The sequence below is a fragment of the Balearica regulorum genome, chromosome 25 (assembly GCF_011004875.1).
Source record: "Balearica regulorum gibbericeps isolate bBalReg1 chromosome 25, bBalReg1.pri, whole genome shotgun sequence".
In the NCBI taxonomy this organism is placed as follows: domain Eukaryota; kingdom Metazoa; phylum Chordata; class Aves; order Gruiformes; family Gruidae; genus Balearica; species Balearica regulorum.
Window position 1 is genome coordinate 3,366,550 of NC_046208.1, and position 25,791 is coordinate 3,392,340.

The window sequence follows — 25,791 nt, forward strand, 5'->3', positions numbered from 1 at the left end:
TTTCCATCAGTGCTGAACAGTCATGGCCCATTTACTCTGTCTGGACTGGATGGACCATCTACCCCTGGCCCGTTTTCCCCTGATCTGCAGAAGACATAGCACATGAACTCACGGAAAGGACATATTGGCAAGCAAGGGAAAGATATGACACTTATATTTAACCGTGTTTTTTTAAATGAACAATTTATAATTCCACAGAGATTATCAACAATCATAGTTTTTGCCATTCCCAAATAAAATGCCTTTTTTGCAAAATTCCCTTTTTTGAAGACCCAGGTTGGGAATGTATATTATGCAAACGCCTTAATAGGAGCTGAAGCTCCAGTCTCTTCTCTTCCCTCCTTGGTTTGGAAGACTTCACTATGGTTTAATGGAGTTTTGACTGGTGTTGCAGTAACTGAGTCTGCACTGATTGCAGTAAACAGTATCAGAGAAGTCTTTTCTCTGTGACTCTTGGAAAACCCCTCTGTTCTGCTTCCTGTGCTTGGCAAGAAGAAATCTAATCGTGATCGAAGCTGGCATTCCAGGAAATGCTTTGGGAAAGGGGCGTGTGCATCGGCTTTGCCTTGAGGCCTGATAACTTCTGCAGCAACAAAACAGCCTGCGTCTTTTCTGCTGTAAAAACATCTTGTCTTTTTGCAGGGAGAAATTTTCAAGGAATATTCAATGATTTTGTTATTGAGATATGGACAATTTTTGAATGGCATTGTATACCGACAGTCCAGCCCCTCGGAGAAGTTGTCTGGCTAGCTTCTGGATGCTTCCCTGCCCTCCCTTCGGTGAGGAGGCGAGGTCTGGAGATGGATGAATGGTGTGATTAATTCCTTTCAGTTTTCAGAAAGTTTGAATGCTGAAGTCCAAACATTTCTTGTGCTAGAGACCTGTTACAAAGCCTGTAATCTCACTGCTAGAAGATTAGCAGGACGGTGGATTTTACATGAGGTTTTGAGGGTGTGTCTGTATTTGAGGTTGCTGCCTGATGCTAGAGTTTCAGACCCAAACAGTGGGTGAGAACACTAACGTCTCAGCATTAACGTTACTGCTCTTTTCCCACAGTTGAAGTGGAGAAGCTCGTCTTCTACCAGTCTTATCTCAAGTTTTGCTATAGATTACTGCTTTTTTTTTTTATTTGAAGAAGCGCTCAAGCCCAAAGTTAGGCTCAGTGTGTACAGCTAGCTGAGAGAGGTACCACGGCATATCAACCTTACTGTAAATTTGTGCTTGCATTGCTTTTGTTGGTGGCCGTGTGCATATGGGTTAGTACAAGATTAGTATCCAAAGGCATTTGAAACACCGATGAAATGAAATTTGTAGTTAGATCTTTAGACCTCAGGAGGCCTTTTAAGAGGACTGAGGCATGAAAGAAGAAACACTCTCCTCTCGTGGCCCCTCGGAGACTGTATGTCTTAGTCTGTTGGTGCTGGGCGCTGTGCCCTTTCGCTTTGGGCATCTGATGTCAGGCAGCAACTTCTGTTTGCTACTGTGTACACTGAGTTGGTGACATGAGATAATCTCCATAAAATGCGCACTAGAAAACAGATGGAGACCATCTCTTTCCTTTGGCATCCTCACTGGCTGTCCTCAAAGTTTTAATGAGCAGAGGAAGATTGTACCTTTACAGCAAGAGGAGCTGGCAGTGTATGCTGTATATATTGTACCTGTCTTACGGATAAGTGGTGAACTCGAGCTTTCCAGAGTTTTCCTTTTGCCACTCTTGCAGACTCTGAATTCACTTTAAAGCGTATGACAATACCCAAGATTAATTTACTGCAGTGACGTTATCTTCTTCTATTCTAGCATTGAAATATGTAAACCACTTAGTATGTTCCTGACATGCCACCCGAGGCAGGTGGGTGTAATGGAGTTGCTTTTGGGGCATTGTTCATCCCTGAACAATGGGTCCACTGCCCGGTGGGAGAAAAGAGTATGCCTGTCTTTAGGTGGAGATAGCAGGGAGTGAGCTCCTGTAGCGAACTGTCTTCCTGTTCGGTTATGTCAGAGGTATAATACTGCTTTGCGTTTTAGACAGCAGCAGATGCAGGATAAAGTTCCTATGCCAGTGGCTCTTAAAATGACAATGTGCAATATTGACCTTTTTTTGTTTTTAGATGCAGAAAGCAAGCTGCGGATCATAATTAAGAGCAGGCACCTGGAATTTTCTGGTTTGCATGATGGCTTGTGAGTCTGCTCTAGAAAATATATATAGCTATGTATAAATAGCAGCACTTTTAATGTTGTTTTAGGTTGGCCAATTTTATGCCCACCAAGTATGTGGACTTGAGCAACATTGCAGACTAGGATTAGAATTTAAAAATAGTTAATGAGCACTAAAGACTTGCAATTTAATTGCTTCCCTTTCCTTGTCCCCTATGGAGAAAAGCCAAGTTTATTTGTTTAAAAGTTGTGTATGTGCACACATGCACTTAATTTTTTGTAAACTGTTATCACTTTCAGCGTAGGTATGCAAGAGAACCAAATGCTAATAGCTTGTCAGTTGTGCTTGGCCTAGTTTCACGCTCTTCTCCGAGTAGCTTCGTAAGATTGCACTGCCATAGCTGGTTGATGAGATACACGTTTCCTTTGGGAATACCTTCTTCAGAGAAAGTTAATATGAAAATTGCAGCCTGTATGTGTTTGGTTTCAGTCTGGTAAGATCCAACTTCCTGACAGATAGCACTGAGAAGATGATTGCTTTTGTTTCTTGAGCACCTCAGGAGGCAGTTGGGAAAGCAAGTTGAAAGGGGGGGAGGCGTGAGAGGAGAGGCTTGCTCACCTTTTCTCCATTACAACTTTCAGGTCACTTAAGGTAATATGATCATGTATATATGCTGCCTCATTAAACACACACTTACTAACAAGTATAGAACTGCCAGCTCTTTTGGACCACATTCCTGACAGAGCACAGTGTCGCTGTGACTTCTTGGAGCTTGGTTATGTGAATTGCTGGTACTTTCACTAGCTCACTTCAGGAGCAGTTTGCAGCTCGTTGCAACTTGTTTTTAATTTAGTGTAGGGAAGGCAGGGGCTAATATAGGCTCTTTTTTAATTATCGTATTAGCAGTCTGTAATATGGGTATAGTACTGTGTTGGTTTACAAAAATAATAACGCAGCATTACGGAAATATTTTATTACATTGCAATTCATGTTGCTGAATTAGCCATGGTATTGTTGAATGCTTGATAATATTTGCATCGGTTAATTCATAGATGGTGGTAGAATTAGACTGGATGAGCACGGAAGCTGAACATCTGTCTTGCTTCTGGAAATCTCTTTTACATATCACTGCTGCTGTATAATAGTACTGCAGAGTTGAAAAGCTTGCACTGCTGTTGCTGTGTGTGCTATGTCTGGCTTTGTTTGAGATCCTGAACTGTCAGGATGCCACTAGCAACACGTGCTGCTAGCAGAAACAATCCATGGAAAGCAGAAATGTGTTGTTAATACCCTGCGGTTGGAGAACCGTACTTGTTCTGTCTTACCTGTTTGCAGAGAATGGGATCCTAGTAATGATGGAGGAAAGTGTTTTGGTTTTTTTCCTTAACAGCAGCTTAAGTCTAGATCCTTGTTTCAGAAATTGGTCTTCAGCAAGTGACGGCTGAATGTAATTCCTATGCACTGTCTTTGGCACATTCAAGTTGCATTTTGCAATAGGTCAGGAAGTGATAAAATGCCCTGAATTTGAGAATTCATTGTTTTAACTTGGAGCATCCTAAGACTTTGGTATCCGTGCAGTCTTTGGTATAATGGACTGTGCGTTATAATATGAAAGGCTTTGGCTGTTCAGTGGTTTGTTCGGGATAATTCCTCCCTCTGGTATGTTTTCAAACCTCAGATATCTAGCAAATAGATTCTTCTTGGGGTTTTTTTGTGTTCATTTTAACCACAGTGAAGGCTGCTTACGTGCATATCTTCCTTTACACGGCTCTTCAAAATGCAGTGAGATGCATTAATGTCAGATTCCCTCATGACTTCAACTTTCATGCGAGAACTTCTGCAGGTTGAGATCGGATGAAAGAGCTAGCCTAGCACATTGATGCAGTTTCTCAGGTGAGCACAGGTGCAGAGTTCTGATCCACTTCTGTAGCATTTTTCTAGTGCTGAGGTCAGAACCTACAATTCTGACAATCTGTTGGCTACCCGTGGTTTATTCATATTATCTTTTAGTTACCTTTTGCTACTGTTTTATAGCATTTTTGTATGTACTCATGTTTTACTATACAATTTAACCTCTTCCATTTTTAATGCGTATTTGTTTACAAGACACATCTCAGTGTTGTATCAAGAGGCTATCTTGGTATTGTCAGCTATGAAAATAAACTACGTCAGTAGTTAAGGAACATTGTCAAAGCTGACAGGTATTTCAAAACTTGATGTTTGAGTTCTGGGTGTCCATGACAATTTTGTTCTGTTTTTGTTCCTTAGTTCTCCTGTATAAGAAATACACGTTCCTTCTGGCCTCTGAGGCCATGGGTATGGATAGTTTATTTTGTCTTAATCATCACGGAGCGTAGTATTGCAAACAAACAGCCCGAGCCCCACAGGACCTTACACTCGGCAAATAAGTTGAAAATCCATTAGAATTGCAATTGTGTTGCTTAGAAGCTATTCAGGATCTTTTAATAAGGTATAGTATGTCTTGCCTAAACGGGAATTTTTATGGTTTGATTTGAATTTAATTAAAGAGTAATTGGCGATGGCTGCTGTTTAGTCTGAACAGTATTAGCAAATCTGCTTAATGTGGAAGCCTTTGGCTATTGCCATCAAGTTGAGTGGTGGTTAATATGTGACATGCTAAAGTTGATCTGCTGAAATCAGAGGCTGTCAGATGAAGATTAAAAGATAAAATGCAGTGACAGTTGTTTCACACAGCCCTTCAGGGGCTATTGCTATTGCCTATTGCTGCAAAAGGCTTTGTCTTGGAACAACATCTGTGGACGTGGCATTCCACTTCCTTTGAGCGTGTGGTATCGACCATGTAGGAGCTCTTTGGAAAAGCTGATTGTGGACAGGGAAGAATTTTTGAAAACAGAACCAAATCTGTTCTCTGTAGCCTGCTTTGTCGTAAGGATATAATACAGGAGCTACAAAGCTGCAGTAATGGCAGTGCTGCACTATTTCTGCAGTCTGTGTGTGACACCAACAGATCTTCCATTGAAATTTCCTGACTGTCTTGGTGCTGTCTAAAGCAGAAAGGTTAAGCTTCGCTTTTGGGTGTCTAGCGGATCTTGAACTGAGGAATATTATTCTTGCCTTTGTACAAAGAACAAACAAAAATAAGGGAGAATGTTCACTGCAGAACATTGATTCTTTTTGGAGGATGCAGCTTTGCTGACCATAACCACGCTTTGCAAAAAAAAAAAAAAAGCGACCTGCAAGGTAAGAAAGTTGGGCAGGGCCCAGTGTTGCTTTTCAGATGTGTATGCTGATGTATTTCCCTTTCGGGATAGCAAGATGTCTGCTTCACAGAAATTGTTCTACATAAAAAAGAGTAAAACTGACTAGAATTTATTTTTGTTTACCCCCTCCCAAAGAATGTAGTAGAAGACTTTAACTGTGGAGCTATTCCAGACATCTGATAAAAAGCATACTTTGAGAGCTGAAAACTTGTATTTTGGATGCATGGTTTAACTGAGACTGGAACAGGTCTCTTCACGTGAACATACGTGTACTCACATGCTCACTGCCTGGGAGGGTGGGTGTTCATTAGGTAGTCTGGCTTCCAGATTTGTAGAAATAATGCTTACTGTGTACACTCAAAGCAAATACTGTACTATGCAGTTGCCACTTTTAAATGTTTTGCACACGCCGGCGAGGTTTTTCGGGGCTTTTTTCTTTTTTAGTACTCCAAATCAATTATACCACAGTGTGGACTCATTAGTTGCCAAAGGTTATTTTTAAATGCATCTTTGACATTGTTATATGCCACATCTTCTAAAAAAAGTGTCTTAAATGTGTCTTTGAATAGTTTTATGTTCATGGAACAAAAGTTTGGACTTTTTTACTTAAAACACTTGCTTCTCTGTTGAGACCATGCGTTGCAGAAGGTTTTCATCTCAAAGTAGGGATTTTGGCAGGGGGCGTAACAGGATAATTATGAACCTTCGAAAAACAAGGGTTTTTTAATGGAGACACTGAAGGAACTGTAAGCAGCGTGGTAAGGAGAGGGGAGGAGAGGTTGGATGGTGTTGTGTTCAGAGCCCATTGCAGTCCTTGAACAGTACATGCAGCAGTGCTGTACTAATAACTGGAAGCTGTTGTTTTTAATTTTTGTTTGTTTTTTTCTTCTTTGATCACAGGAAGGCTTTGAGGATGGCCTCTGCATGGTTCCTAGTGTGTGCTGTGTGCTGGGGGGGTTACAATACCTGGGTTTGCTCTAGGCTCCTTGAGATGTGTTGTGTTTTTTTTGGCTAGCATGTCTTAAATCTTCAGGCTTTGAAACTGCTTTATAGAATTGTGTTGACTTTTTTGTTCTGCTGTTGTTCAGTTGCACAGAGTTTTATATATATGATGTACTAGTTTTAATGTTAATTCTCTGTGAACAGGGTTGAGATTATTCATTGTAGTTAAAAAAAAAAAAGTTGTATTCTAAAATTCCCTTTAAAAATCTTGTTTGTACTCTGTTGCAGTGTTACCAGATGGCCTTATGTACGTCACAGTGTTTTGTGATAAGTACAGTAGCACACTTAATGCTTATCTCCCCCCTCTCTGTTTTTATAAGCTGAGAAGTATATTCTTAATAATGGAGATGAATAAATGGGAAAATTCTAGCATCATGTATGGGAAGGATAGTGGTTGTCTCCTCTAATGTATATTAGGACAGCTGGAATTAATCTGGGCCTGAAATGACTCTGAATAGGGATCATTAACCAGCATGAGACTTTGTCTTGGGAATTCTGAGAATCTTCAAGGGAGCTGATGGCAGATTGGAATCGTATGCCAGAAGCTTGTAAATCAAGACTAGGGCTGTTGGCTTTGCTGCAGCCTGTCTGACTTTACTTACACCAGCTGAGAATCTGGTCCTTGTGGCTTTTTGTCTGTGGCTCAGAGTCAGGGGAGGGCAGTTTAAGTTAAATTTTAAAGGACTTAAGCAACCTAATCAGCTGTGGTAAGGTGTGACAGTTGTTCTGTTTATTTTTAAAGTGCTAATCTGTTTTGGAAAGTGACTTTCTGATGCCTTTAGTGTTTTACTCCTCGACTGAATTTTAAGGTTAACCTGAGTTCTTTGCAAATTGGCAAGATGATGCCTGTAGGGTGGTTTTCATACTACAGCAGCTCTGATATCTCTGCTTGGGGCAGACTGAGCAGACATCTGTGTCAGTTAACTCTTTAACTTGGGAATGGATTCTGTTTTACTCCCCTGTAATTTTAGTAGAACCATTGGTGGTAAAAATTACATGGAAAGCAGCGGAGATAACAATTTCAGTTACTTTTCCAGAACAGAATTGCATTTTATGTATGAGCGAGTACCAAGCCAAGAGACAAAGCAAGTTACGTTGTAGTGAGTGTCTTAACTTTCTACACTGGAGACTCTTTTTCTAGATGCAGTCTTTTAGAGAGAACTGTAATTTTACACCGCTTTGGTGCTTTCATTACAGTTGTGTAAATTTGCCTGGGAGAGAATAGCTTCTCAGTCTAACTTTTTTTTTTTGAGATTAATACCTTATAATAAGAGTATCTTAATGCCATTGTGTTTTAAAAAATGCTGGTATGTAATGCAAGTACATAAATAGCCAAAGTTTTCAGTAATTGTTCAGTGTTACTAAATTTGCTTTTATTTAACCTTTCAAGATAACATATTAGGAAGACCTTCAGCATGTTGTTATTGGGGGGGAAAAAAAGTCTGATCAACGATTATAGCAGATATGCAGTCATTTGAACACATTTCAGGTTTGAATACAATTGGGAGACAAAGTTCTAAGATGCAAAACTTACTTTGGAGGAAGTGCACTGTAATGACACTTCAAAGTTTCAAATGCTGCTTTTAAAGAGCAGTATATTTGCAGTTGTTTATTCAAACATAATGAAGGTCTTTCCTGAGAAATCAGGTGACTTTTCTATTGCTTCATTTTTTTGTGCAAAAAAATTTAAAAAAAAAATCAATGTATTGCAATCTTTTTTAAAAATGGGGTGGGAATAGTTAAAGAAAACTATTTTATGTAAGAACTGACAGAGGGATTTGCTTTGTATAATGCAAGCTGGCTTTAAAAAAGCATTGTAGCAAATTATTCAAGTCAATCATAATGTTGATAGTTATGTGCAACCAGACATGCAAAACAATTGTATTTTTTTAAATAAATATTTTTAACAAAGTTGCTGTTCTTTTGACCTTTTTTTTTCCTTCAGCAGAGGAAACTGAGAGTCACAGCTTGCTCTGGGATAATGAGGGAGTTCATCAGACCTTGAGCTAACCTATCCCTTCACAGCAGCACTGGCTCCCTCCTGTCTTGCTTGAATGGAGACAGAGATGGGGTTGCTGTTGCTGGCTTTGTGGTGCTGCACAGTCTTTTTGCCAAATCAGGTACTATTCTGGTAAAAATTTCCTTTGAGTAGCTTCATAGTGCTGATAACAAAGTAGAGATTTGAATTGACAGGTACACTTTTAAACAAAGGAAATGTTACTCTGGCAATAGCATTTGGTTACCTATTACCAATCTGCAAGGACACAAGAAGATAGTTTTTTTTGGGGGTTTTTTAATAGCTGACAGTTCCTGGTGAGAGATACATGTAATCTGAGTAGATTTCTTTCAAAATAAACTCGCTCATTGTATTGTTTCATGCTCATTTCCTCTGTACAGACATGAAGAAAATGCTGTCATGGTGGGAGGGGCTCTATTAATAACAGATTGGGTTTCTCACTGTGAAGGGCTTTTGTAGTATACCCCTTTTCATTGGGGGTATCTCAAGGAGAGTAACAGTGGCATCCTGTGGTGCTAGAGAAGAATTGCAGCACATACTGCACTGGATGGGAGGCAGGAAGGCTGCTGAAGTCCACAGATGGTGAGTTGAGCCCAACATTCAACTACAGTTACCTCCTTCCTACACTGGCCAGCTGTGTTCTCAGCTTTATAGCTCTGAAGTCAGTTAAACAAGTCGACTCTTCTTTGAGGAGTTTTCTACAGAACCATGTGTAGGAACATGTGAAGATATTTTACAGAAGGTAAGATCTCCTGCTTAGAAAAATAGAAATGTTAAAAACAACTATCAGATTTAGTCTAACTTTGAAAGCCAGAGCTGAGAGTCTTGGCCAGAAACAGCTTATGTTACCTGAGTCCAGTCATGCTGAGAATCTAGCAACCAATCATCTTTAATTAAACACTGCTTTATATACACCCATACATATGTACATCCACATACAGCAGTTAAAGCAAAAAAGTACATATCCAATCACTCACTGAAGAGATAATAGATGTATGTAGCTTTATACTCATCTAAAGCCAGTCCTTTCTTCATAGCATGGAATAGGTCATGCGTGGGCTATAGAGTACCTTACAGAAGGCACCTGGTAGAGTAAGTATTGCACAGATTAAGCAGCTGGAGGCTGGCTCCCACATACCTCTCTCTAAGCTTCAACTGGAAGCTAGAAATAAAACCACCCTAAAAGACACTGCAACTGTAGCAGCTAAACTAGTGACTTAAAGCAAAACAAACCATCACAACTCATTCTTGACTCAAAAAAAAAAAAAAAGGCAAATTATTTTAATAATTGAGGCCCTAGCATGCTTAGTGTCTTAGTGAAGATGTGTGATAGTGTGTAGTATACAAGAATCAACTGTGCAAATATTGATAGGTCCTGCTCCCACCACACACTTGGTGGGTTCTACCATTGTGTAATTTTTCCCCTTTGGAAGTATACATGGAGGTGACATACTGTGCAAAAACCAAATTCAACTCCCATATTGTGCTGTAAGTTGTAGGGGCTTCTATATGCTACAGGCCAAAAGAAAGATCTGTTCCATTCAATGACCAAGCCAGGAGAAGTTCAGTCTCGCATACAGAACAGAGATCCATCCTGAATTGGGAAGAAAGTTCGTTTGCCAGAGTAACTGTTCTCCCACTGTCCCTGCCATAGGCTGTAGCCTTTCAGACACCGGGACAGTCTGACGCTTGCAGTCATCATTTTGGTACATGTGACACTGGCACCTTGTGCTTAGCTTGACGCAGTGGTGTAGGATGTTTTCTTGATTCTGACTTACCCAATCTAATGTGCTTTTGATTGCAGAAAACTTGCATGATTCAGTCACTAAGTAAGTGTGAAATCATCCTTAATAGTAATGCTTAATTGTGTTGCTTTATTGCTTGTCTAGGGCTTGGCTGCTGCTTTAGCGCTGATACTGTCCAGTGTCATCCATTACTGCTGGTTTGTCAGGTGAGGCACCATCCATATCTGCAAAATGGACATTAATACTTCATCTGAAGGCGCTGATGTTGTTGAGCGTTAAGGGGATGTGCATGAGCTCTCCCAAACGTGGCTGTTGCTATTCTATCAATCACCCACTAGTAACCTGGGCAAATGTTTTGCCTGTCATACAGCGCTCCTTTTGTAAAAGGTGCTTATAAAAACAAATAGCATCTGCAGACTGAGGTGATAGGTGAGACCATTTCCTTATCAGTGAGGCTGTTCGTTCTCCAGTGCCTGACAGCTGCCTTTGGAGGGCAGAAACTTGTTCCCTGGATTTTAGCCAGGGAACAGCATAGGGAAGCTTGTGCAGTCTGCACTAGGAGGACTTACTCCTGCTAGCTCTGCAGCAGCACAGTAGTGCTTTCACAGCTAGCTGCCTCTGTGGTTTATTGTTCCCCTCTGATCCACAGCCCATTCCTACTTTTTCCCCTTGCTTCTCCAACAGCAAAGAAAGCAAACCCTGAGCTGTGGCTGCCAAGGCTTTGTGGGCAAGTCAAAGCAGGAAGAGGGGACAGGAAGCAGCAGTAAAATAAACATTTCCTTGCATTTTGCTGAAGTGCTGCACCCTGGTTATACACTGATGCATGTGCCACTCTTCCTCTCATTATAGAGCAGGGCTGAGTGCTAGTGCTTTCTTACCTGATGAGGGCTTGGGGTACATCCTGTGGAAAAACAAGAGGAAAGCATAGAAGGTAAAGGCCAAGCCTCCAAAGATCATCCCACAGACCAGGAAACTGTAGCTGCCCTGATCATGTATAATCTGCAATAGGAAGGGGGGAAAAAAAGGGAGCAGACATGTCATCATGACTAGACATCATCTCAAATACCTAATTAGCATTCAGTAAGAGCTTTACTCTTTGATAGCTCCAGGGTAACACAGTGCTTTTCCCATCAGCTGTCCAAAACCAGGACTAAGGTTTCCACTTAAAAGCTCCAGTCAGTTTTTGGCACTCCTTGTCTACACTTACCGATCCCACCAGTAACTGTAGTACCATCTCTCCGATTCCAGCTCCGGTCACTAACACAGTTGTGGCACAGCCTGCAAAGAAATAGTGCAAGTGATGGTGGCAGGGAGCACGTGAGACAGCCGGCAGGATGAGCCTGTAGCTTCTTTAAACTGCTCTTTCATGGATCTGTCCATGCCAGATCTAGAAATACTCATGTATGTTCCCATCCTGTGTTGGGAATGCCTCTTCTAACCTGCAGTAGTACAGAGAGGTAAAAGTTTAAGCCAGAAGCCCAGCTCCTGTTCTGTCACTTGGCTCTGCTGGCAGAGGTGATGTTGCTTCTGGCTGGAAAGGTTTTCATTCTTCTGTATCACTGCCCCAGAGACAGAGGGTGGCAGAGGTCTCCTGTAGGCACTGGCCAAACTCAAGGATGTTCAGTTCACTGAAAAGCTGGATGATGTTCTCAAACCTAGCTCCCTGTAAGCCTCTAAAGCAGACATTCCTGTCAGTCCCCAAACCCATCCGGCTCCCAGCCTGTAGCTGGTATTAGGACACTGAAGCCAGCAGTTGTGCAGGCTGGTTTTCTGCCTACAAGCTCAAATAAACATTACGTTCAGAAGTAGATCTCTCTTCCAGGCATCCATCCCTGAAGAGGAAAGGACTTGCCAGGTGTGATGGCATCTGAGCTCCGGTCCCAAACACCCACCTGCTTTCAAAGTCTGCCAGGCGTGCCCGAATCCCTGCTCACCTTTGTACTGCAGGATGTCCTCGGTGTAGGCCAGCATGCTGGGGAAGGTGCTGCTGAGGAACAGCCCCAGAGATGCTGTCCCCACAAACAAGAAGACAACGCTGTAGGAGAAAATCAGGAGCAGGAGGAAGGTTATCAGGACACCAACCTGCAAACAACACACAGAGTCACTAGGAAGGTAGATGCAGAGTTGCAACAGACTCTAGATATTTTATCTTCTGGTTTTGGGTAGAAAATAGTTTGGAAAAGAAAAACTATACTGAAAAGTGATCACAGTCTCTGAAAAACTGAAGTAACTAGCCAAATAAAACCCCACCTATCTTTACAGTAAAGAATTTGTTACTTTTTATAACAGGACTTAAAGCGACTACATACAATTCATCTGTCACCTCCATTAGGTAGAGACAAGATTGATTCTCTGCAGCTTTAAACACTCCTACTTCTGTAGTATTTGCATGTCTCAATCACTAATAAGTCTTATTCAGCACATTAAAGAATTAATTCACTCTCCATAACTGCTCAGAAACCCATCACAGTGGTAAAGGCAAGGAACCAACTAAACTTAAACCAGCCTGCCCTCACCTCAGGCTTGTTGTAGTGTACAAGTAATAGCAAAGCCATCTGAGATGCACAAAGTTAGCCTTGGCATGGAATCAGCAGAGGGAGCTCTGCAACACCAACTGAATTATTTTTTTATTGTTTAGGCCCCGATTATGTGCATGTGCCCCAGAGCAATTTGGAATCTAAAGGAATTGAGTTCAAACTGCAGTTTGCTATAATGCCAAAGTGGCTTGCAAGAGCTGGTGTATCTTACTACATATAGCAGTACCAGCAAGCAAGTATTGTGCAAAGGGCTCAGTGTTAGTCAAGGGAATTTTTGCCCTTGGAGGATACTACTACTGCTGCCTTTAAGGGGAAGCGAGGAGGCTTCCAGTTGAGCCCGGAGGTTATTCCCTCTTCTCACCAAATACTAGCAGCAGCTAGAGTCATCCTGTCCTCAGGTTTGCTAACAAACAGAACCATTGCAGGGTTCAGACAAGCGAGTAAGTCAGTAGTATGCATCAAGGAGATGTATGGGACTGTTTGTATCGGATACCTGAGATGGATCTGCTGATGCTGAGCTTTCCCTGCTCCCCTGTAAATAGTGACTATGTGCTAAAGTAGGTCATTACACTCATTTTTAAAATAATCGCATTTCATTTAGCTGTAAGCTATTGGTATCCAAGTTCAGTTTTAAAAGTCTGTTTAAATGACTGTTTTGTCTGCAAAAGACATCAGCCTAAATCTTCAAAGTGTCCCAATGTGAACTGCCACTCCTATTTTCTCACCACCGTCTTATATATTCTTGGCCCTGCAATATTAACTGTGAAACTTGCTACCAAAATAACATCTGGTTAAAATAAATTGTAAATTAACTGCCTTCTCACTTGTTTCTTCTCTTTTTTTGTACAAAGTGTGAAGAGGAACAACTCCCTCCCTGTTGTCTGTCACATCCTTACATGCATCTTTCTTATATATCCTTAAAGGACTCCTTCCTCTTTCTTCAAGTGGATGGGTTTATTAATTTCAGCAACCTCCCATCACGTTGGTTCCTTTGACAGCTGCTACAGTCTGAGCAGAGACTTTACTGAACTATTTGCCTTCCCTTCCCCATGGCTAACAGGGGCATTGGATTCCCTGTAAACGCCAGAGAAGACAGCGTGCAAAGTAAATAAAGTTGGCAGACACTTCCCTAGGTTCTTTCACAAATCTAAAGTTAGATTAACTGAGGAGCAAGCTCGGAAAAGCAATGCAATCAAGTTGTAAGTCTTCGCTTCCTCGTGCATCGGAGTCAGCTGCAAACAGGCAGAGAAAAGCCTGGTGCAAGTCTACCAGTTCTGAACGTCAAAACCAAAACTAGACAACAGCTTGGAGGTAAGCAGAAGGAAAACATAGCAAAGCCAGCCTTACCACGTTGATGAAGACCATAGTCGCCGGCTTCATGCGGTAGGACACAGGGATTGAGATGAGCCTGCCCAGGGTGATGAATCCCCAGAAGAGGCTGGGCAGGTAGCCGGCCACTTTATGTACTACGGAGAGAGGCTCTTCCACTGCGTAGCTGTAAATGAAGCCCGAGTACTCTCCCTGCGGGGAAAACAAACAGCGCGTCATGTTGCCACGATGATTTACAGGCTTTGCATCTTTAAATTCAACCTGTCCCTCAAATATTCACAATATTGTGATAGTGCTGGAGAGCCCACCTACGGATTTGCTACCAAACCTCAGTAAGCCTTGTTCCCAAGGGTTTGCAGCTGGAGACAGGCTTCCACCAGAAGTAGAACACAGGACTCAAGCTCTCCTAAAAGGGCAAGGCTTAGCAGCATTGCTAGGTAAAATGCACACTAGGCTCTTATCTGCAGCGATGCTCTCTTCCCTAGGGACTGTCTTGTCCTTTTGGAATTGCATATTTGTATACCATATCACATTAAGAACCCGGAGCTGATCATCCTTGAAGATGGAGGCCCTGGAAAGTTCCCCTGTCTGACAGCTGCTTTGTCTAACCCCCACTTGCCTTTCAGGACCCTGTCTTACACCCTAGGAAGACCCAGCAGTATTTTACCATGAGGGGATCGAGACAAAACTGTTGAAAGAAAAAGAACAGCAACTCGCCAGCCAAGAGCGAGCCTTCCTTGCCCGGACAGAAGCGCTACACATGGCGAGCCCCGTGTGACTGCGCCGGCCAGGGACATGCTGCCAGGCACCTACAGAGAGACTGCGCCATCCCACATGCTCTTGTCTTGGATTTTGTGAGCTCAGGAGACCCGTCATCAAAAGAAGCGGTGACTCTTTGTAAATAAAACGAAGCTGTTCTTGCCTCTTGGCTGAAGTAAGAGACCTCCGCTGCATACAAGTAGACACCATCACAACTCCAGCTCTAAACTGGCTAGGTCAGTGGCAATCTAGCTGCAACACAGTCTAGGAGAAGCTACAAAACCCTCCCAAGAAGCGGGGCATGTATCAGCCTGACTAGGATTGAACGAGCTACCTTGGGAACCGGGCTGCTGCATCTGCAGACCCTCTGGTCCAGCCCATTGCACGCAGAGGACATGTGCTGGGTTTGGGCTGTTATAAGCGATTTGGAAGGAAGAAAGCCATATAGCTTTGCTCAGACAAGATCCCTCCATCAGCTGAACTCACCACAATCCCATCAGTCATGAAGAGAACAAGAGCCCCAGTGATGTGGACTGCGAAGTAGGTGTAAGAAGCCCCTCTGAAGTTTTTGCTTTGGCAGCAGCTAAATAAGTCATCATGACCTGGTGAAAAACAATGCAAAGCAAACTTAGCTGGAACGTCCCCCTGGGGCTGGGTGGTTGCCAGCCCACAATGGGGATTTGTTTTGCACTCAGCTGCAAGACAGAGATTCATAGAGGATGGTGAACAATGTGGAGCACTGCTAACCTCTGCTGGCACAACCTCTTTCTTTACCTACCTATAAGCTTTCAGAAAACAAATATGCTTATGGGCTGCTGTCCACAGACTGGGCTCCTAGCTCTCCGGGATACTTGCTACTTCTCTTACTGTAGCTGCTTGTGCTCCTCTTCCCATTTAGGAACAACGCATTGCTGGCCCCACTAGTGCAGTCAATAGACACAAGCCCAGTCGACCCTAGCACTCGTGCTCAGAGCCCTCATCCTTGGTACCACCACACAGGAGAGTCCTGCCCAGGGTAGCTCACATTCCTCAGATAAATGGTATTCAATCAAAACAAGCCAACTTCGGGAAAGAGGGTGATAGACTCACAGCTAGCATTGCTTCCTCTGAATAGCCCACTGGGAGCCGCAGCCCACCAAAGCTGGGGGCCAGGACCCCAGGAATTCCCGACTGTCCCATCCTCACGCTTATATCACCCCACTCTGGGGTGTGCAAGGGGCTGGTGTAAAGGTAACGGCACCTGGAGTCCTGTGCAGATGAGAGTTTCTCCTGCACGGCAAAGATGAAATTCTCACTACTTCTATGGGGAAGGAGGGATTTTGGCAGCACAGAGGTGTCCGTCAAAGATGGCAGCAGTCAGCATACAGTCCTCCTGCTTCTCTAAGGACTAATCTCAACTGCATTTAAGAGGAAGATAGAGAGCTGAAGGACATGAAGCTCCAATGGGTTGTATGAAAACAGGCAGCTGGGTTGAGGAAAGAAGCCATCAGTGTCTCAGCTGAGGGAAATGTTATCAGATGAGCACAACCTTATCAGATACCAGAGAACCCACACCATTAGGGACACCTACGATGCTTCCCTGCAGCACCTCACCACTTCTAACTGCCTCCGCCTTCCAAGTATTCCCTAAAATTTCCTTTTGTTGTTCAGGTAAATCCACCTCTTCTGTAATAACACTAAATGCTCCTCCAATAACCCTAAAATATGATTACTTCCGAGATTCACTATTTAGCTGAAGAATTTACTTTGATACGTTTCTCTTGGGTAGCAAAGAACAATGTTATTATTGTCCCCAAAACAGGGTGTAGTCACAAGTTCAAGAGCAAACTATTGCTGGAGTTTAACTTTTCCCCTCAAACAAAGGCGCTGTCCTTATTCCTTGCAGATTTATAGAAATCAGCGTTCTGCAGCACGATGACCACTTTTAAACTGAACAGTCAGAGCCAGCTCAAAACCTGACTGACACCCAGAAGGAAACGAAGGGCCACAACTTTCACGCATGCTTCAAACAACTTGGGAGGCCAGGTTTAATTTCAGGGCAGCTTGGAGAAAAGCAGCCTGGGGTCCCACCAGCAGGATACTAATCAGTTGTGGTCCCATCCAATCCAGGGGAAACTGGGCACCAAATTGTCTGGTTGGATGGTTTGGGTATTTCTGGATTACATTCACGTGTACCTTTTGGAAAGTCTCCTCCTTAGACAGCAGTGATGATCTCAGTTGTTAAACTCAATGGAGACACTCAGAAATACAGCTTTTTCTCCCCCTGCTCACTCCCTGTTCCTCCAAACCCATAAGAGAGGTGTCTCCAGCTCACCTCCTGCTGCGCGGGGTCTCTGCATGGTGGCGGAGAGATCCTCCTTCTCTGCGGGACGCGTCTCCATCGCCAGCTCGTCGGCAGACAGCAGCGGGTGGCTGCTGCCATTGAAGCACGGCACCATCCGCTCCTTGTAGAGCAAGAAAAACACCGCGATGGGGACCGGCAGCTGGGGAGGAAGAGAGGGGCAGGTAAGCATGACAAGTAACAAAATACAGTCCGGTTCCCCAGGCACGAGGGCCTTTTAGGAAGCCGTATTCAGTATCTGCAATGGATGTGCCTGAATTAACCTCCAAGAGCAGCCTCGCGCTGCCCTGACCTCAGAGCAAGGAGAGGGGCTGGCGATGGGGTAGGAGCCACTGCAGGAGGGATGGAGGCTTGTTAGGAGAGCTGGTAGGGAGGGGAGGAAAAAAAACCACCAGAAAACTGAGTTGAGAGCAAAGACTCCCAATCCAGAGCATGGCTGGGGCATCTCCTGCCAGTCCCTGTGGGCTGGGGACCATTTACCTAGGACAGGGAACAGGGACACTGGAACAGAAGGCACCTAAATACAAACCTCACGAAGCACGGTAGCAGCCCTTCAAAACCAGACGTTCTGGTTTCCAAGCATTTGGCCAATTCTGCCCAACAAATACTAATAAAAAGTAGCTTTTGCCTACGGAGAGCAGAACAGTTTTAATGGGAGACCTTCCATGGCTGAAATTCTTTGTGAGGGAAGAGCAAGCTGGTCTAAGACCTCTTTGCCCATCTCCAGCCATTAGCAGAGGTTGCTCAGCATCTCATAAGAGATGAGCTCATGGTTCCCAGGCCAGCGATCACAGCACCGCTACAGCCACGCTGCTTCAAACAGCCCTCAGCAGAGGCTGAAGAGCGAGAAGCTGCCAGCCATTGCCCTCTCAGCTGTCGCTGCCTTAGAGCCCTCCGCACACCCAGGGATGCTCCCAGCACCCAACATTCCCACCAGCACCATTCCCTGCAGTCAGGGCTTTCCACCTGGTGCCAATGCACCCAGAGACCACAGGCTGGTACCTGCCCATCAGCTCCATCACGCAGCAGCCGCAGCATCAGCCCCCCCCAGCACCCTGCTCCCTCCCTGCCACGTGCCTGGGGACAAAAGTCTACTCCCTGCACGCACCCACGACTAGGTGGTGCCTCCAAGACCAGACTTGTTCTTTTTTTTTTTTTCTTTTGGGAGAGAAAACAGAGGGAAGCAAATGAAGCTGGGTCTGCCCCTCACCAGCCCTCCCTTCTCCTCCCACCGCAACCAAGTGGTGTTTATTCTGCAACAAACTGGGGGAGAAAGCCAGGAAATCCTAAGTGACAGCTCACTCTCTAGCCACCGAGCGCTTGTTTTCTACATGTCTGTGAGCAAGTGTGAGCTCTAGCTCCAAATTTCCTGCCTTTTGTTGGCTCATGGTATGATTTAAATGTATGGAGAATTCCCCCCCTGCCCCGCCTCTCTTGCCTGAATTCATTTATGAGGACTTCATTGTTCTGGGAACAATGGGAATAGGAACAGTTAGTTCGGTCCCATGGAAGAAAAACGCATTTGCTTGATAGTTCTAATCCTTCCGGAGGTCAGGACCAGATTTTATTCTTCTAAATTGCAGATTTTGCAAAAAAAAATACCCACACAGAGGGACTGGCCATACAGATAACAGCTCTGGGCACTTTCAGCCTTAAGGAGCACTTGGTGCCTGTGCAGAAAAACTCTGGGCTCCCCCAATTCCCAGTCACACCGTAGGCATATCCCTGCTCCCCACATCCTCATCCCTAAAGCAAGCAGGTCCCTTTTGCTTTATTCAGACTGTACCACCTTGAAGCTGGCAGTGCCTCAGGTGCACAAGTGCTCTGATCCCATCAGCCACTCGCCAGCGCTGGCCATTTCTGGTAGGAAACGACCACGGGTGAGTCTCCAGCTTTTGGGTCAAGCACAGCCCTCACCCACGGGCTGCCACCACCCCAAAGCAAGCTCAGAAAAGTGGGGAAGAGCAAAGGATCAAGCTCAAGAGAAAGCAGGTTCCCAGGGCTCCATCCTGAGCCAGCCCTGTGGCTGACACATGGCCTGGAGGACAGTCACCTGTGGCCACCTGGCCCACGGGAGGGGTCAGCCACAAATCTGGGGTGTGTACAGGGGATGGAGCATCCACAAAACCAGGTCAGTTATTACACGGGCAGATAGAGAGGAGCAAACAGAGCCAAACAGCAGAGCCCTGCCAGGGCATGTTTCACTAAGCAAAGGGACAAATCCATCCCGGAGGGGCAGTCTACCTCAACCACAGGACAAGGACAGCTCAAGGACTGTCCCCTCCACTGCCCACATGAGCACGGCCACCGCCACGAGCTGCCAGGTGGGTGCTGAGCCCCTCTCCCCATCCGCAGCTCCCACATGCCCCAGCTGGAGAGGTCAGGTGGTGACAACGAGCCTCGCTGGCCCCAGGACACTTGCCAAGACACTCAGGGCAGGGCCACCGTGCTTACGACAGGATCGTGCTGCTCAGCTCCTAAAGTAGCTTCAGTTTTCTTGGGACTGACACCTCTGCTGCCCGGGCTGCTCGGCATGGGGCAAAGAGCAATCAAAGCCTTCCCACCCTCCAGGGAGCCCAAACGGCAAGAACCAGAGATGAGCCGCAGCCACAGCCGCTAAAGCAAGGACGCTGGTCCTTATAAAAGCACTGCCCTGCCCCACAGAGCCCCCAGCCACACCAAGCTGGACCCCTCCAGTCCCCATCTCTGACCAGCCCCTCCCTCTGGAGCAGGCAGAGATTTTGGTAAGATAACCATTTGCTCATGGGCTTTCTTTTTTTTTTTCCCCCCCAGAGCAACCCTGTTTCGCCTTTTTCGGTGGAGGGCTTTTCTTTTTTCAAGGAGGAGAGGGGCATCCGAGCATCCCGCTGGCAGCCTGCGTGGGCTGAAAGGCAAGACCCCCACCGCCTGGACCCAGCCCTCCAGCCCAGCTCACCGAATCACCGGGGATGTTCCCCTGCCCCGGCAGCTTTTAATCACTATTATAAACTCAAGTTGCTGCATCACGCAGTTAAGAGTAGGTCTAATCCAGGCTCCTTCCCTGCAGTTTCTATTTCAGTCTCTCCCCCCCAGCAGCACGAGACGGTTCCCTGCGATTGTATCCAGGCTACTTTTAAGCAACCTAAGCACAATGGAGCGTCCCGCACTTCCCCTGGGAAACCACCTTCCAGACAAACACATCCCTCTCGGAGAAACATTTTCCTGATTTCCAACCCCTTGGAATGGGCTGGATGATGAAATTTCCGTTCTGTGGGAAACTGAATTTTAAAATATGTTTTTGTTCCAAATCTGGATGAAAAGCCAAAATTTTCTCTTAGAATGAAAAATTTTGGCCAGGAATCATCCAAGCACTTCGTTTTGATAATGTTGAACCACTTAATTTTACTGAAGCAAAAACATTTTGCTTCAATAACATCAAAACAACTATTCTGTCAGCTTTACACATTGTATTTATGCCAAAGTCAAATTGAGACATTTCCACTTTAAACAAAGCAAGAAATTGAAATGAATCATTTCAGCTTGTGACTTGTCAGAATACACACAGCCCTGTGAAAACTGGGATGGAATTGTGTTTTTGACCATTTTACAACAAAGTTGCTGGTCCTGGTTTCCATTTCTATAGCTTACTCAGCACATGTCCGACTCCCCACTCCTCCGGTGTGTGTTACCTAACCCTCATCCCCAAAGCCATCAGTGTCCCAGCACCCCAGGACTCCCTGCTGTATTCCCGGTGATCCTATGCAGGATGTGCACACACGTGCAAACCACCCACACGTGCAAATCACACTTGAGTGTGCAGCGATGCACAAGTCCAGCTCACAACCTGCTATGCATCGACTACTGAGCACAGCAGGACTCAGCCTAGGGTCCCATCCTGCTCCCAAAAGGTCCATGGGACACTGCGAGGAACAGAGAGGGGTTTGGGTCTGGCAACCACCCTCCCATCAGACACGTCATCATATTTGAAGCAGATATTAAACGCTGCCTTCAAAACTAAATTAGTTTGCTCAGAATTGACTGGGAAAATAGATAACGCTCCGGTGTAATTAAAAGCACATTTCCCATGGCACACGCAGAGTCAGAGGTAATTACAGCCGGTTTCTCCTCCTAGGCAGAGCGCATTCTTCTGCGCAAGCAGCTCATTGCGGCACCCGCCCGGCTATTTGGGTTACCTGTTCTTCTCCTCGCATCAGCGAGCTGCGCGGGCCTCGGCCTAACGAGAGCCCTGGAAGAGGCGCACCGGGGTACGGGATAGTTATCCAGCAAACGGGAAGACCAAGAACACAAAGAAACTTGTTCCTTTTGCCTAGTGCAGACGGAGCGGTGGAAGATCAAGACCCCGGTCCCCCCGCCAGCAGGAATTCCCACGCACGCAGCATAACCGCGCGCTCTGCGGGTTTTGAGCGGAGCTGCCCTCGGCATCAATCCTGGCACGCACAGCGCCACTCCGCAGGGCCGACGCTCGCTTGCGACAACACGCTCTGCTCTTATCGCTCCAAATCTACACAGACAATTACACACAGGCTCACGGGGCTCCTGCCACCAGGGAAACGACGGCGGCAGCTTAGTTACTCTGCTGCAGAGGGACGGGCACGACGGTGGCCACAGCCCTGCGAGGGTGTGCGAGGGACCAGCTCTATTTAGCCAAGCTGGGATCTGGGTATTAACTGGGGGGGATAAGGAACAGGGCTACACTTCAAAGAGAGCCCACAGCCTGCTGGTGAGAGCAGCTTGCTGGAGATCAGCTTTGGGACTCAGCGGGGCACTGGAGGTGGGCACTGAACCCCACCTCTCTCTCAAGGAAAGGGCCGCGGGGCTTTTCCATCTGCTGCAAGTCACCAGGGAAACGTAACAAATAGACGGAGACACCCTGATCGAGCTTTCGGCCCCGGTAACTCAGGTCACCCATGGACACTCCCCTATGAATATCACTGCACATCACCCTCCGGCCAAGCCTTCCCCACACCAAGCTCCTCCCCAGCCCGACCACAGAGGACAGCCCTGCGGCTCTGCTATCTTGTGTAACTCCCACCCGGGGGGATGCTGGAGGTACAACCCGCTTCCAGAGAGATCAGACAAATCCCCACAGGACGGTACATTGACCCTATCGCATCAGACAGCGCAGTGACCGCTGGTTCAGCTACAGAGTCCTGTCCTCCTGCCCCAGGCACCTGCTGGAAACTGGGCACTTGGCAGAAAACAAACCTTCACTGTGGACCAGCACAACCACCCTCATGCCTCCTTCCATCCCTGGGACCACCTAACACACACCGACACCCCCCCAAACACCACAACTGCCTGCGAGGCAGAGAAGCAAGGACATCCCCAGCAACAGCCTGGGCCACTCCGGCTGCAGCACTTACATTGATGAGGGCCATGATCCAGAAGGCGTAGGAGACACGGGTGACCACCATGCCTTTCATCGGCAGGTCGTAATGAGACAGGTTGCCTGGATGGTGCGGGACCAGGGACTTGCGGATGTGAGGGAGGTTGCTGGAAGCATTGGCCGTGGAGTTTGAGAGGATGCAGTTGGTGTCCGAGAGGAAGGGGTCAGCTATCAGTGGGCTTAGCAGCGCTCCAAAGCCCACGAAGAAGTGAAGGGCCTGCAAGAGATGAGACACACAAGTAGACCAGGGGGGTTTACTGCTCTTTTCTGCAGGGAGGCTGGCCGAGATCCTCACTCCTCTTCCTCAGAGGAGGAAGCACAGCCAGAGGGGAGACACAGGCTCCATGCTCACCTGCAGGAAGATGGCCGAGTCCTTCTGGTAGATCTTCACCAGCTGCATGTTAGAAATGGTGTCGATGCAACCCATGGCCAGTCCTGCCACAGCCATGACCACAGCCAGGACCACCACATTGTGACACAGAGGGATGATGGCAAAGACCAAGGAGATCGCTAGTGACGAGGCGAAGAGTGCAAACAAGGACTGAGCCAACCTGGGACAGGGAAAGAGGAAAGACAGGACAGAATTACTACCATGAGAGCAGCATCCACAACACAGCCCTGCCTCCCAGTTTCAGCCCCACGTCAGCGGGTGGTGTGGGCATTACCAGGCTAATGCAGCTCCAGCACAGGCTCTTCTGACAAGGGAGATGCCACACACCCTGCACCCCCGTGCCCCCACGTCGCAGCCGTAGCCAGCCTAGGGCACTGCCATCTCCTGTGCAGAGGGGAATGCCTGAAAGAGGCAGATCTTCCACCCAGTTTTCGTGGAGAAGAGCAACCACCCCTTCAACCCAAGCTCTGCATATTTCATGGCAGAATAAGGCCTGAGAACCTTCCCTTGTTAAGGGGGAAGGGAATGGAAAGGGACACCGGTACATGCAGGGGAGGCCACGTCATGACTTTTGAGCAGCTCCAGAGCATTTCTCATGCAGGGCTGTATTGTATGAGCAGGCATGAGAGCTGCTGGGCAATCCCAGTTCCCAGCAGTGAGAGCTGCCGGCATCCACATCACCGTGTCATCCCAGACCTGCCTGCATGTCCTGTCCTGCCTCCCAGGGAGCACCGGGGAGCCTCTGCAGTTCCCTCTCCGTGCCCTGTGCCATCTGTTCTGGCAGCATCATCCCATCCCCCAGCACCACGGGGCAGGATGCAGCACTGCTGCCCTTCCCGGTGTGGGCAGCCACTTTCCAACCCACACGTTCCACCGGAGAAGCCTAAGGGATGTGTGTGGCAGAGGTAAAGCTGGTACATCACATCTCGAGTCTGGCAGCGGCACAGGCAGGCCTGCCTGGCTGAGCTGGGAGGCTGCTCTCGGTGCGAGCCGAGCACTAGCCAGCTCGCTGGAGAACGGCGCCCAGGCTGGCACCGCGCTGCTCCGGAGCTGCCAAGTCGAAAGGCAGGAAGGAAGGAAGGAAACAGGGACCAGACAGCGAAACACTGAAACTAGCAGAAAGATGGGACTGTAAAGTCACAGCAGAGAGTAAGTAGCACAGGCACACCCCCTCCCAGCCCTGGCAGAAGCCCACGGCGATGCCCAGCTTACTGCAAGGAGTTGCTAATTAGCAATTGGGGTCTGCTACTGGGGGATGTGGGGTGCAGCCGCCTGGCCACGGCAAAGGGCTGGCAATGCACACGTACGTCCCCTGCAGACACGTAACCTGTAAGTGGAACACAGCGTTCTGCTTCATGCTCTGCCCAAAGAGGGAGGAGAAGGCTACGAGGAGGCGCAGGCTGGAGCCACAGCAGAGTCTCTGGGGCTGCTGGGCACCACGCGGCCAGCACTCCTGCCCTGACTGCTTGTCCAGAACGGCCTGGCCTTGGGCATGTCACTGCGTTTCTGCATGGCCCTCATTCATCTGCAAACCCAGAATGATTTAGCCTTCCACATCCTGCTTGTTGCTTACACTGCACTCCAACAGCACCGGGGAGGAAAAAAAAAAAGGGCCAAGGGCACCTCTCCTTTATTCTCCTGCCTGGTGGCACAAGCTTTGCTGTGCCAGCACCTCGGTGTGCTCCATCTCCCAGCCCAGCCTCGCTCACCCATCAACCAGACCACGTTGGAGGAGCCAAGGTTTTGCAAAGCTGTAACTGCTGATCTTCCTCTGACAGCAAAGTGGGGAGCCAGCGTGGGATTTGGGGGGGGGGGGGGGGGAGGGAGCAGGAGGGAGCAAAGCAAGACGTGCACAGTCATGGCAGGAAAACAACTAGCAAATGAGAGAGAAGCAGCCTGGAGCCGGGAGAGACGAGGCAGCACTCTCCAGGGTACAGCAGGAGGGAGAGAGGCAGAGGCACCAGCAGCTGGCAAATCCCCGGCCGGGAGCGACAGGGAAACGCACACGGAGACATCCCAGAAACGCCTCTTCTCTTCTGCAGCCCTAGCAAAACAACCACAGCTCTGCTTGTGCTTGGCTAGGGAGCACATTCATTACTAGAGTTAAACATTAATTGCAGATGATGTTATATCCTTAAAAAGCATTGAAAAGATCACCTCATTTTTCCCCAGTGAGCAAAGATTCCTGCCTCCGGCCATAAGATGTGAACAGCACAACTGCACCCCACCCCACCCACCAGCAGCCCACAGCCCTGCTGCCCCCTTCCCTGGCTCTGGCATTAGGGGGGACCAAGAAATTGCTGGCTTCCCATGCCAGATCCCCCAGATCTAGCTGAAGGACACTGCTCAGCACCCAGGGGGGCACTGAACAGCCAGCCAGGGGATTTCTTTAGAAACAAATCTCTTTGAAAACATCCTTAAATGAGGTACCCCATGACTTTCAGACGGGGTCTGAATGCAAAACCGACGCACCCCTCCAAAGTGCTTAAAAAGCAATCCTGATGTTATGCCATGGTCCAGTTTGACATCACTGCCCTCCCCATCACTAACTGGGCCCCATGTCCCCAGCTGAGCAGATGCCCAGCACAGCTCTGCCCCAGCTGTGGCTGCGCCCAGGGCAGGCTCTCCTTCAGCAGTGTATAAAACAAGTCTTGTCTTTGCTTCAGGACCACCTAGAGCATGTCCTGGCTCCATCACAAGGCTTGAGGGAAGGTCTGCAGCTCCCCTCAAAAGGTTTAGAGGCTGATCTCCTCTTTAGGGTTAGGATGGTTAATGCGATCCTGTAGTCACAGCCAGCAAAGCTTCCCCTCTCCTTCCCACACAGCATATATAAACCCCCACCTCGGTGTTCCTGTTGCAGCAGGCACTCTTCAACTTCAAGTATGTT

At 47.0% G+C, this 25,791-nt stretch overlaps 2 protein-coding genes across 8 annotated transcripts in view; one reads left to right on the forward strand and one right to left on the reverse strand.

Moving 5' to 3' along the window:
* Positions 1-8,310, forward strand: part of ELK4 (ETS transcription factor ELK4) — a 28,201-nt gene extending 19,891 nt beyond the window's left edge. For all 6 annotated transcript variants that reach the window (XM_075776175.1, XM_075776172.1, XM_075776170.1 and 3 more), the window contains one exon: positions 1-8,310. In XM_075776175.1, the coding sequence (XP_075632290.1) occupies positions 1-99 (99 nt within the window). In that variant the 3' untranslated portion in view covers positions 100-8,310.
* Positions 5,408-25,791, reverse strand: part of SLC60A1 (solute carrier family 60 member 1) — a 24,449-nt gene continuing 4,065 nt past the window's right edge. Inside the window, exons 2-11 of one of the 2 annotated variants that reach the window (XR_012838940.1) lie at positions 22,866-23,064; positions 22,491-22,730; positions 17,101-17,269; positions 15,273-15,388; positions 14,046-14,219; positions 12,096-12,243; positions 11,369-11,439; positions 11,040-11,160; positions 10,195-10,385; positions 5,408-5,475 (exon numbers count right to left, since the gene is read on the reverse strand). Coding sequence is in view for 1 of the 2 variants with exons in the window: in XM_075776169.1 (XP_075632284.1) it covers positions 10,321-10,385; positions 11,040-11,160; positions 11,369-11,439; positions 12,096-12,243; positions 14,046-14,219; positions 15,273-15,388; positions 17,101-17,269; positions 22,491-22,730; positions 22,866-23,064 (1,303 nt within the window). In the remaining variant the exon portion in view is untranslated. Of the gene's footprint in view, positions 5,476-6,255; positions 10,386-11,039; positions 11,161-11,368; positions 11,440-12,095; positions 12,244-14,045; positions 14,220-15,272; positions 15,389-17,100; positions 17,270-22,490; positions 22,731-22,865; positions 23,065-25,791 lie in introns of those variants that run through there. The other variant, XM_075776169.1, reaches the window with a different exon arrangement.